The sequence below is a fragment of the Equus quagga genome, chromosome 5 (genome assembly GCF_021613505.1).
Source record: "Equus quagga isolate Etosha38 chromosome 5, UCLA_HA_Equagga_1.0, whole genome shotgun sequence".
Classification (NCBI taxonomy): Eukaryota; Metazoa; Chordata; class Mammalia; order Perissodactyla; family Equidae; genus Equus; species Equus quagga.
This window is the reverse complement of record NC_060271.1, coordinates 4,963,101-4,975,940: the sequence shown is the minus strand read 5'-3', so window position 1 is coordinate 4,975,940 and position 12,840 is coordinate 4,963,101. Positions and strand designations below refer to the sequence as shown.

Genomic DNA, 12,840 nt, shown 5'->3' with positions numbered 1-12,840 from the left:
CTAGCCCTGGGCCTGACACATGGTGGGTACTCAGTGAATATTTACTGAATGAATGGACAAAGAACAGGTCCTATCTTAGCATCTGGAGTGGCTAAAACCTGCAGGTGGGAGAACATCCCTGGATTCGGCTCCAGGGCGCTAGTGATGCGGTATGGGCCGGGGCAGGGACCAGCTGGCCTGCACTAGAGGTGGGCAGTATCAGCTGTTACTTGCCTCCTTCCTTTCTCCAGAGTCCCAACTCTGCCCCAAGCCAAGGGACCTTGACATAACGTTCAAACTTTCCTGGCTCTGGAGGCAGAGTAACCTGGGTACAAGACCTGGCCCTGGCCCTTCCCAGCCGTGTGACCTCAGACAAGCACTTTTCCTGTCCAGGTCTAGATTTCCTCATCTGTAAAGGAGGGTACAATAGCGTATAACTCACAGTTTTTGAGAGATTAAATGAGATCATATATAAAGCGGCCAACTCAGTGCCACACATTATAGCCGCTTGTCAAATACAGTTTCCTTTTTTTCCTTCCGGACCAGGATTATCTGATTAGTTTCAGCCCTTTGGGATCTGTCTGGTGTCCCTGCTCTTCTTGATCTCTGGTGCTTGGGGTAAAGATTTGGCCCCTGGCAGATTTCCCCCTCTGTCTGGGAGCCACTCGTACCTCCTGAGTGATGGGTGAGGTGGGATAAGCATGTTAATGGTTAGCCTTGCAGGCAGGAATAGTGTAGACCAAATCAGTATTTCCTGATTCGGCAAACAAAATACAGGATACCCGGTTATAGTCAAATTCCAGATAAACAATGAATAATTTTTGGTATATTCGAGACAAACTTTGACTAAAGATTACTTGTTTATCTGAAATTCAAATTGAACTGGGTGTCTTGTATTCTATCTGGCAACCCCAGGCCGAACGCACAGTTAGAGTGTTGAAGGGTGAAGTGGTGGTCCAGGCCCCTGACCGCAGGGCGCAGCAGACCGGGGACTTGGACCCGGATCTGCCTGATTCCAGGCTTCAAGCTCCTTCCCTTCACAAACAACCCGCACACTTGGTCCACAGGCACGCTGCCTTGGTGTCCCTTCCTTATGCCCATAGGCGTACGACCCAGGTAGCACCCAGGCCAGGCCACAGCAAGGGCGCAGGAAATGTGCCTGAAAGGTGTTTCCTTCAGCAGAAAATATGGAGCCACCATGCACCAGGCACTATTGTAGGCACTGGGGACACAGTAGTGAAGAAAGAGGTTTATGATTCAATAGCCCTCCCTCTTGAGCTGGTCTTCTTTTTGTCGGGAGGCAGACAATGAACAGAACAAACAACGATATACAGAGTGTAAGTCAGGGGATGATAAGTACTCAGGAAAAAAGCAGAGAAGTTGGATTGGGAATGTCAGGGGCAGGGGATTGCAATTGAAAAGAGGTATTGCCACTCCCTGGAGAACTGCAAAAATGAAACAGACAGTGCCACGTGCTGGTGAGACGTGGAGCCTCTGGCACTCTCTACGCTGCAGGAGTGGAATTGGTCCCTGCTGCAGAAAGCCGCAGCATCCCCTGATGATGAAACCATGCCCACCTTGGGATGCAGCGATCCCTCTCCCGCCTGTGGACCTACAGACGGGTGCATGTAGACACCAAAAGGCACGACCAGACACACCAGAATGTTCATAGTGCTGGGCATAATAGCTGGACACAACCCACATGTCCCTCAGAGGTAGCACAGATAAATAAGTTGCAGTATCTTCATGCTGTGGAAAATTTAGGCAGCTCTGAGAACGCATGAACTAAGGCCACCTGCAACAGCGTGGATGAATCTCACGTAATATTGAGTGAAAGCCGGACACAAGGGGTAACATACTGTATGAGTCCATTTATGTCAGGTCCAACAGCGAGGAAATCTAATCAGTGGGTTTAGAAGTCAGAATAGTAGTTACCCTGGTGGGGGAGGGGGACGGTGGACTGAAAGGGGCATAAGAAGGGCTTCTGGGGTGCTGATCACGCTCTGCTTCTTGACCCGGGTGCCAGTTACATGGATAGGTTCACTGTGTGGAAATTTATCAAGCGGGTCACTTAGGATTCGTGCACTTCCTACATCTATGTTTAACAAAAACTTTTAAAAAGTAGGGCGCTCTGGCCTCACTGAGAAAGTTCTCTTCTTGCAGGAGCCAGAGATAAGGAAGAAACTAACAAGAAGGAGCTGTATGAGACCAACAAGCGTTTTCTGGGGCCCTACAACCCTGTCAGCCCATGCCAGAACATTCTGCGTGTGATCGCGGTGACCGCCCATTGCCCACCAGCCCTGGCCTCCCGGGAACTGGGGGGAGAGGGGCAGCGCCAGCCACCCCAACACCCTCTGCCCCTCCATCTTTCAGGCCAGCTCTAGTCCCCTTCCAAGAAGCCTCCCCAACCACATGGGCCCATCTGGAACGCCCCTCCTCTCCAGACTGTGCCACAGCCCGTGGGCCATGACTTCCTTCTCCCGGAAGCATGTCACCCAGTTCTGGGGGGAGGGGCCATTTCTCCCCTTTATTCTTAGCTCCTCCCCAAAGGGACACTCACAGATTGACCGTATCTGCATGGCCCGCCCTGCCCACCTTTGCGTGTGCCTGGCGGTGCTTGTGCGGCTGTGCATGGCTCGCTCGAGGGCTGTCCGTGTGTGTCAGCATCTCTGGGCCTCTGTTTCAGGAATTTGGAGACTTCCTGGGGCCCCAGCAGGTCAAGGATCTGCTGCTGGCAGCCCTGGAAGGGCTGAAAGGTGGCTCGGAGGAGGCTCGGGGGAAGGACTCGGGGGAGATGATGCAGCTGGCCTCAGAGGTCACGCTCAGCTCGGTGCTGGAGTGGTACCGCCACAGGGCGCTGGAGGTGGTAAGGCCCCCTGGGAAGGGCTGCGCTGGGAGACCCCACCGGGCCTGCTCATCCCCTGGGACGGCCAGCCCTGCCATGGGCAGGGTGAGGGTACAGGAACCCTAAGCACTAGGGTGGGTTAGGGGTAGTGGTGGCTGAGAACTCAACTGGCTGGACGGGGAGGGAGAAGGGTGGCCAAGACAGATCGGCTCATGCCCAGGGAAGGAGCAGGCCTCTGCCAGCCTCTATCTCCCCATGTCTCTCCCGTGCACCCTCCTCTGCCCTCTCTCCCCTCCCGCCCGCACGCTACCCTGTCACCCATTCCTTCCTTCTCCGTCTCCCTCTCCCCACATCCCCCCTTGCCTTCTTCCATTGGCCCTCTGACTGCTCACACCCCAACTGTGCCCCAGATCCCAGAGATCATGCAGGCCATCTACGTGCAGCTGAGCCATATCCAGGAGCCACGGGCCCGTGAGGTGGCCCTGCTGCCCATCTCTCTCCTGGCCAGCTCCTTCATGACTGAGGTCGTCGTGGCCCTGCTCATGTGTCCCCTCCCACTGGACAGGTACCAAGTGAGCGGGGTCCCAGCTGCCACATCTCAGAGGGTTGAAGCAGCCCCCATCCTGGGCTGGGAGCCCCTCCTTCTACCCAGAGAAGCCCCTTGCCCTCTCAGGTGGCCTCTCTTCTGTGATCCGTGGTCCTTATGACGATCATTAAGCACTTCCCGAGCACTGCCGGCATCAGTGCTGAGCATTAATACATTCTTTCATTAGTGCAACAATGAAAACAATCCCATTCTACAGATGAAGAAACTGAGGCTCGGGGAAGTTTCTTGCCCTAGGCACCCATGAGCAAGCAACAGAACGAGGACCTAAACCCAGACCTGACCAACTCCAAGCCCAGAGCTCTGTAATGATGCCATAGAAAGCAGGCCTGAGTGTTGGCCCTGACTCTGCCTCTGACCGCTGTGTGCTTGCCTCTCATTGCTTGCCCTCTCTGGGCTTCAGTTATGCCCCATAGGCAAAAGGAAGAAATAATCTCTGCATTCCCACCCCAGATGGATGGTGTGACAAGTAATGCAGCCCGCTGTGCTGAGTGCCTGCCTGGGCCTGGGATGGTGCTCCATGCTCTCAGCCTTCAGAGAGCTCGTGGTCTGATGAGCAGAGGGACTGTAGCCAGGCGGTGAGCTCATGGGCAGGAGGGAGCAGCCCGACTGCTCCAGCCTCCCAGACCAAGAAACACTCCCACACCTCTGAATGAATAAAACAAGGCAGTGAGTGTGTGAGCCACACCTTAGGAGGGTTGAAAGCGGATGCAAAAGTATCGTGCAGAGCCGTGAAAATGGGGCACGCTTCTAGCAAGCACAGCTGGTGTCGTTCACAGAAGCCAAGGGGATCAGTCGGGATGGCGGGGGCCAGAGGGACATCCCGTCCTCTCACCTGGAAAACTTTAACCCTTTCTGGCTGCAGTGTCCACCATGGGGTTTTCTTCATGGAGCCCCTAAACGTTCAGACTCACCAGAGGGGGCCATGCTGGCGTCAGGGTGGCTCAGGGCGTAGGACAGGACAGTGCCAGGCTCTTCTTTGCGGGAGGCCAGCAGCAGCCAGACAGAGCTGGCGCGAAATGTGAGGGCCTCGCTCTCAGTGCCAGCCTGCTCCTGCGGGAGCCTGAGCGCGGCAGCCTTCTGAAGTTTGTGCCCTGGATGCCTCACTCTCCTCACCTGTCTTGGCCCTGAGTCCAAGAGTCGGGTTCTGGGCCTCCCAGAACGAGGGGCTGAGACCCTGGGGGCGTGCAGCGGCTGCCATGGCCGACGTGGCTCAGGTCTTACGGGAACTAGTGTCTCTCACAATAACTATAGATGTTGCTTCCAGGGTCCCCACAGGGACAAACCCGGTGACAGAAGTGGCCGCAGCCTGGGAAGCTCAATGCTGCAGTGTCCCCACCGGTTCTTTTAGTTAATTTATGGTTCCTCCCAGCCCAGATGCAATTTACCAATTGGGTCATTTTTACCATAAGCACTGTTGCTTAGCAACATAGTTGACATACTATCTTTATCAGGTTTCCAGGGGAACAGAGCCGGAAAGTTAACGGAAGGTTCAAACCTCATGCAGAAGGGGAAAAGGGTATTGTTAACCCGTTAGTCACTGGTCTGTCAGTGCTGTCAACCCCCCACGAAAGGAGTGCCTGCAGGCTTGCTGGCATAGACGCTTTCCCCTGCCTGGCGCACTGCCTTCTAAGGGACAGGAGCGGGCACTCCATGATATTATGTGACAAATGCAGGATCCAGCCTCAAAGGGCTCCTTGGCGTAGAGGAATGAGCACAGGCTCTGGAGGCAACAGATCTGATCACTTCTTGACAGCAGCTCACTAGCTGTGTGGTCTCGGACTGATGATTTCACCTCTCTGAGCCTCAACTCTGCATCTGTAAAATGGGAATAACAACCCACCTTGAGGGGCGTTGTGAGGATCCAGTGACCTTGAACGTCTTGGACATCTTGTTCACGTCTGTATGCCCCGAGATTTGCCTAGTGCCTGGTGTACAGAAGATGCTCAGTATTTGCTGAAGTAATAAATGGTATAGGAAGCACCTGGCATGACACCTGGGAAACAGGGTTTTCAGTGATTGTTAGCCCCTTACCTCTTTGGGAGTGTTTCCTGGACCATTCTTTGCTGGTGTGCCCATGGATGCCACTTCGATGGCATCTTCCGTTCTCCTGCCTCAAACCGCTGGGAGGCAGGGTGGGTCCCATGGCCCTGGTCCCCCTAACCATGCCCACCTGACCTCCCAGCAATGGAGCAGAGATGTGGAGGCAGCTGATCCTGCGCAAACCCAGCTGTGATGTCCGCGACCTCCTGGACCTGCTCCTGACCAGCCTGAAGGAGAAGCCTGTCACCAAGAAGGGCCGGGCCTCCATTGTGCCCCTGGCGGTGAGGACCCCCATCACGGCCTCCCTGCCCGCTGGGCTCGGCACACCCAGCTTCTCGTGCCCACTCTGCACAAACAGCTGTGGCCTTGGGCAGTCTGTCTTGGGCTCTTGTTTGTGGTCCACTGGGCGATAACAGTCCTGCAACGGAAGGTGACAGCAGCGGCCTGGGTTATTTGGGGCAGATAACTGTGCCATGTTAGGAACGAGGACGAGGCAGGGCGCGCCACAGTCCATATCTGAAAACCTGGGTTCAAGTCCCAGCTCTGTCCCAAGGGGCTGGGTGACCTTGGGCAAGTCCCTTCACTCCTCTGAGCTTGTGTCCCCAACTGCCAGTGGGATCCAGACTCTACCTCACAAATGTGGGAGGGGATCCCTCCACCACGATTCTTCCAGGGCTGTGTCAGCATGGGAGAGGCTGGTTGCTGTTATCGTTCTGGGGCGGGGCTCTCCCAGAGAGCCGGGAATCAGGGAGTGGTGCTGGTGAGGGATCTGGGCTTTCCCAGGCTCGGCCAGAGACGAGCAAAAATCCAGGTCCAGCCTCCTAGAGAAGCAGTCCAGGCGCCTGCCAGGGGTACTGGGATGATGGGCCAGGACATCTCACCAGCCTGCCTTCCACCCCCAGGCAGCCAGCGGCCTGTGTGAGCTCCTGTCCGTCAACAGCTGCGTGGGCCGCGTGAGGCGCATCTACCCGCAGCTGCTCCTGGCCCTGCTCATTCAGGTCCATTACCACATCGGCCTCAACCTGCCCGGCCACGTGGCTTCCCGCAAGGACGCCAAGAAGGACGCACAGCCCTCTATCTTCGTGCCTGTGCGGTATGCTCCTGCTGTCCCTGGCAGGGGGAGGGCCACCCAGCAAGGGCCTTCCCAAAGCCTCTAGGGCAATGGAACCACAGAAATTAGCATTGGGATTAGAAGAGAAAACAGAAGCACACTTTCACGAGAGCTGATAATTTGTTCGAGACCATTTCTGAGCACTGCCGTGTGTGTCGGCCTCTGCTCCGGGCTGGACCACAGGGAAGACCAGGCCTCCCTGGGGAGCTCACGCTTCCATCTTGCTTCCTCCTCCCCAGAGATCTTAGTGTATTGGGTTTGTATCCAGGGCCCAACCACTTTATTTTTAACTACTAACCGGAATAGGTAATTTATGCACGTGACAAAAATCTCAAAAGACGTTGAAAATGAGCCTCCTTCTTTCCTCTCTTTACCCCAGTTATCTGCCCCAAATTACCGGTTCATTCATGCCCTTGCAGAGGTGGTTTATGCAGCCATAAGCACATGTGCTTACATTCTAGATTTTCACACTGATGACAGTGTACCTCGCACAGTGACACGTTTTTCTTTTATCATAGTCTGTATCTCAGAGATCTCTACATATAGAGCTGCCTTGTATTTTTAATAACAGCTGCATAATATTCCTGTGTATAGAATTCCAATGTACTATCATTTATTTAACCAGGATCCTCTTGACTGAGGTGCTTTGCAGCCCTTTGCGATTACAAACAATGCTGTGGGGCGTTTGCTTGTTCATGTGTCTTTATGCACACGTGCGATTGGATATGTGCGATGAAATCCGGAGAGTGGAATGCGTGCATCAAAGGGTTCTGTGTTTATATATTGAGGTGGATCAGGAATATGTGTTGGAAAAAGTTCTTGACCTTTGAGTGATGGAAGGGAAAAGGAAGACCTCCTAAAGCACCTACCCATAGAGGGCACCACCTCCAGTAGTGTATGAGTGTTCATTTCCCCACGCCTTGGCCAGCACAAGGCATCATGAAACATTTTTATCTTTGCCAATCTAAAAGTTGGAAAAAATGGTATTTTGCTGTAATTTTAGTTTGCGTTTCTCTTATTATGAGTGAGGTTGAGGTTTAAATGCTATTTGTGTTTCCTTTTCTGTGAGCAAACTGTTCTTTGCCCAATTTTAAGTAGGACTGTTGGAATCTTTTCCTATTAATTTGTAAGGACTCTTTATATATTAAGGAAATTAACTGTTTGTCATTTGTATTCCAGCTTGTCACTTAACATGCAACTACTTTATGGTCTTTTACCATTCAGAAATTTTACACTTTTTATGTAGTCAAGTTTCTTGGTCTTTTCCTTCTTGGCCTCTAGTGTGTTACGCTCAGAAAGTGTGCTTTGAGAGCAAAGAGCAGGCAGTGGAGCAGCCGGGCTTGAAGTGAGAGTGTGTCGGGTTGAGTCCTGGCTCTGTCGCTTAGTGCTCTGTACTTTGGTAAACTAATGGGACCGCGGGGCAGCTTAGATGCCTTGCTTATGAAAGGGGTGAGGGGTCAGGTGTGTCATAATCTCTTAAAGTTAGTGTCTAGGTTTCTGGAAAGCTTTGTTTAACTGTAAACTTCATTTCACACGTTGTCGGGTCTACTTTAATGGAGGTTTGTGTGTGTGAGTTTGTCACGTCTGTGAGGACCTAGGCTGGGCCAGGTGCACAGTGGGATGTGTACACATGGCCGTGCCCGCCTGCTACCTCACGGCGGGGCTTCTTGGCTCACCGGGAGCTGCAGAAGCACAAAGGCCTGAGGCCCAGCGGTCAGTCCACAGGTGGTCTACGTCCCCGGGGGCTTCTGCTGTGCCTCCAGGTCTGGAGTCACCCCTTCAGTGTCTGAGGGGGTGGAGGACTCGGACCTGGACAGGAGACTGTCCCAGTGAGCAGAGAGGACGGTCCCGCAGGGCACCGCCCAGCTGTGGGGAAGCTGAGGGCCAGAGTGTGACAGGACTGGGGCTGGAGGCCCCTCCGGCCCGCACTCCGGGAAGGGAGGCTCGGGAGCCCTGTCCCCGAGGGAGGGGAGCGTGGCTTCTGTTGGCGCTCTCGTTCTCAAAGCTAGTCATTATTTTCAGAGCCACCTTTTGTGGATCCACTGACCCTGACTATCTAACAATAAACATGGCGGAGACAAGCTCGTCTGGCCACATGGGAGCCCACGGTGGGAGAGGCCCCGCGGGAGGGAGGCCCTGTGTGTGACATGAGGTCTTAGCCCCCTTGTCTTGGCAGCTGGGTAGTCAAAGTGGTGAAAACCCTGCTGCTGAAGATGGGCTGCTCGTATGAGGCCACCTTCCTGGAGGACCAGGGCGGCTGGGAGCTCATGGTGCAGGCAGAGAACCACCACCGCGGAGTGTCCCTGCTGGCAAGGTGAGGCGGGGACCGCCCGGCAGGCCAGAGGGCGGGTAGAGACCTCGGCATCCGCAGACAGCTGGGGTCTGCATCTCTCTGGGCCAGGGCCTTCACTCAGTCCATCTCTTCCTCTACACCCGGGGGAGTATTGTCGACCTTGGCAGGTGGACGGTCACCCACTGTGAGAGATGGCACGGCTCTGCGGAGGCCAGCTGTGGCTACACCAGCACCTGGCAATTGCAGAGCACCTGTCTCCCCGCACTGTGACTTTAGTTCCCACACGAATACAGAGATGGTGGGATAGCTGAGTAGTTAAGAGGGTGGCTTTGGGGAATTCCAGCTTGCTACTTCCCAGCTGTGTGAGCCGGGGCAAGTTACCTCCCCTCTCTGTGTCTTAGTTTTCCTTTCAATAGTATGGAAATAATGATAGGACCCACCTCGGAGGTTTGGGGTGAGAGTGAAATGAAGTACTTTGAACAGCCCCTGGCACGTGGCAGACTCCACACAGGCCAGCTTCCACTAGGGTCATGGTGACATGGAACAGGGATCACTCAGGCACATTTTGCAGAGGAGGATGCCAAGGTCCAGAGAGGGACAGCTGTGAAGGCCACACGGCCAGGAAGTGGCAAAGCTGGGAAACGACCTGCTGACCCAGACCGGGCCTCTTCCCTGCAGCCACACACAGCCTCCCACGGGGTCGGGAGGGGCGCCCTGACTCCGGTGATGTGACTCCTGTGGGCACAGCCTGCTCTTAGCCCTGCACCAGCGTGCCCAGGACGGGGCTCTCCCAGGGCCCTCAGGATATGACATCTGTGGAGCACTTACTATGCTCTGGGCACTGTGCAGAGCGCTGTATGTATGTGGATTATTCCATGTAATCCTCACCATGACCTGTGAGGTGGCACTATGGTTATCCCAGTGTCACTCATGAGGAACTGAGGCCCAGAGAAGTCAAGTGACTTGCCCGAAGTCACACAGCTAGTGGTCGAACCAGAATTTGAACCAGGCTGCCTTATTCCAGACTCTGCATGGCTGCCACACTTCCCTGGATTCACCAATTGATGGAATGTGGTGCGGTGGTCCTCAGCCTTGAGAGAGCATCAGAATTATCCACGGGGCTTGTTCAAACGCTGCTGGGTCCGCCAACAGAGTTTCTGGTTCAGTCCATCTGGATGGGGCCCAAGAATGTGCATTTCTAGCAAGTTCCCAGGTGATGCTGATGCTGCTGGCCCAGGGCCAACACTCTGGCTTAGTGGAAAGAATGAGGCAGCTAGGGTGGGGAGCCCTGGGACAGGGGTCCAGCTCTGTGACCTCGGGCAGTTCACGGTCTGAGCCTCTGTTTCCTCATCTAGGAAATGGGATAATAATGGCAGTCTGCCTCGAAGGGCGATGGGGGTATCAAATGCACTAACGACGTGAAAGTGGCGGTGGCTGCCTGGCCCCTGGCGCTTCCTCCCGAAGTGGTCCTGTGTGGTCAGGGGTCTTAAGCCTGTCTCACTCACTGATTTGCTCTGTGCTTTCGGACAAGTTGCTTTCCTACTCTGGGCCTCAGTTTCCCCTTCTATAAAACAAAGCAGTTAAACTGGATGTCCTCTGAGATCCTGTCCAGGTGGGAAATCCTGGGAATGCAGGAACCCAGGTGACCCTGGATTGCCTGGAGTTTGGAGTGTCACGGCCAGACCCCCACCCAGCAGGTGCCCCCAGGGCTGGAGAGCCTAAGGGGCCTGCCCCTCCCCCCAGGGCCATGGTGCACTACTCCTGCCAGGAGCTGTGTCGCATCCTCTACCTGCTCATCCCGCTCCTGGAGCGAGGCGACGAGAAGCACAAGATCACCGCCACTGCCTTCTTCGTGGAGGTACCGATGGGGCTGGGCGGGGGTGGGCGCTCCTCGCCAGCCTTCCCTGAGCATGGCCTCAGTTCACATTACTCCTCGCCAGCCTTCCCTGAGCATGGCCTCAGTTCACATTACTCCTCGCCAGCCTTCCCTGAGCATGGCCTCAGTTCACATTACTCCTCGCCAGCCTTCCCTGAGCATGGCCTCTGTTCACATTACTGGTCGTCTGTCCTGTGCAAACAGCACTTAATGGTTTACAGTCTTTGCCGAGCATGATTCCTCTTGAGTATGAAGACCTCATGGGTCTCCCTCCCTCCTTCTCTCCTCCTCTCTCCACCTCTGCACCCTGTTCTGCTCCTCCCAGATTCCCCCAGTGCCCCAGGCACCCATCAACCTTTGCTGGGCACCACTGTGTGCCAGGCACTGGATTGGAGATACGAGATTGGAGACACAAATATGAATTTGACTCCCCTCTGCCTTCAAGGGATTCTTGGTGTGGCAGGGGAGACAGAGGATATCCCAATTATAACGTGGGGTGCCATAGGGTGACTCGTGCTATGATGGGGGCAGTCCAGGCTGTAGTGGGAGAATACTTGAGCAGGGGGATCAGGGAGGGCTTCCTGGAGGAAGTGACATCTAAGCTGAGGGAGTCGGGAGTGGGGGTTACTCGGGGGTGGGCAGTGCTGGGGAGAGATGAGCCAGGAGAAAGTTGGTGGGGTCAGACCCAGACGAGGAGACTCACCAATGACAATAGGTACCATCACTGTCTTCCGGGCATGTACTGAGAGCTTCAGGCACATTGATTCCTTCCTCCCTCACGATGATCCTACGGCAGAGACGCTACTCCGTCCCCTATTTTAGAGGTGGAAACTGAGGCACATATCTGGGTAACTTTCCCAAGGCCACGCAGCTCGTAAGCAGCAGATCCAGGATTCAAACCCAGATATCTGGGCTCTGAAACCCATTCTCTCTCTCTTTTTTAAGTTTTTTTAAAAATCGTGGCAAAATATATATAACATAAAAGTTACCGTTTTAATTTTTAAGCGTGCCGTTCAGTGGCGTCAAGTACATTGACGTCGTTGTGCAGCCATTGCCACCATGCATCTTTAGAACTTTTTCATCTTCCTTCCCAAAGTGAAACTCTGCATCCACTTAACAGCAACTCCCCCCACCCCCGCCCAGGCCCTGGCCCCACCACCCTGCTTTCTGTCTCCACGGATCTGCCTGTTCTGGGCGCCTCGGATGAGTGGAACCGTACCATGTTTGTTCTTTTGTGTCTGGCTTATTTCACTTAGCACAATGACCTCAAGTTTCACCCATCTTGTAGCAGGGTCAGAATTTCATTCTTTGAAGGCTGAATCACCTTCTTTGGTGCATATATACCAATTTTGTTTCTCCATTCATCTGTCCATGGACTTGTAAAACATGCCCTCTTCACCACCACCCTTGCCTGCCTCCTGTGGCCTGCCGACTGTCATGCATGGGGTCCGGGCTAGCACCCGGGGCTGTACAGTGGGGCTCAGAGGCAGGAGGCTCACTGTCTGCTTGGATAGTGGAAGGTTAAGGAAGGCTTCCTGGAGGAGATGCCATTTGGGCTGGGCCTTGGCAGGTAAGTAAGCTTGGCCAGATGGACAGGAGGCAGCACGGCGTCCCAGGCACTTCTTGTGTCTTTTCTGTGATTCCAGCTGGACTGTGAGTCAGGGAGTGGGAGCCACGTCATGTTTGTGTGGCATCCTCACACCCAGCCCTGAGAGGTCCAGGAGGGGGGCTGAGCGGATGAGCAGGCACCTGGAGGAACACTTGGCCTGGCTCTCCAGGCACCAGCAGAATGTGTCCCCTTCAGGAGGACAAGCCTGGGTCAGGGTCAGTGTCCCGGGTTCCGCCAGCTCTGGGGAGGGAAGGGAAGGTGCCACTTCTCAAGGGTCCGCGATGTGCCCAGCGCTGCGCTGACCTCATTCATGCTGCACGCTGTCTGCACGGCGCAGCTGCACAGAGGGCCTGTGAGGCTCGAGATGCTCGCGTTTCGGTGAGGAAAGGGCATTTTTCAAGGTCACAGAGCTCCGGGAGTCCAGAGGGATTCAGACCAGCTCTGCCTGCCTGGCTCCTCTTTCCTCGTCAGCCTCGAGGG

The 12,840-nt window shown here is 54.8% G+C and overlaps 1 protein-coding gene across 1 annotated transcript in view; it reads left to right on the top strand.

Moving 5' to 3' along the window:
* The window catches only part of MROH7 (maestro heat like repeat family member 7), a 51,468-nt gene that overhangs the window by 28,605 nt on the left and 10,023 nt on the right, over window positions 1-12,840 (top strand). Inside the window, exons 10-16 of the mRNA XM_046662568.1 lie at window positions 2,143-2,255; window positions 2,666-2,845; window positions 3,235-3,389; window positions 5,614-5,752; window positions 6,374-6,564; window positions 8,759-8,896; window positions 10,619-10,733. Of these exons, the coding sequence (XP_046518524.1) occupies window positions 2,143-2,255; window positions 2,666-2,845; window positions 3,235-3,389; window positions 5,614-5,752; window positions 6,374-6,564; window positions 8,759-8,896; window positions 10,619-10,733 (1,031 nt within the window). The remainder of the gene's footprint in view (window positions 1-2,142; window positions 2,256-2,665; window positions 2,846-3,234; window positions 3,390-5,613; window positions 5,753-6,373; window positions 6,565-8,758; window positions 8,897-10,618; window positions 10,734-12,840) is intronic.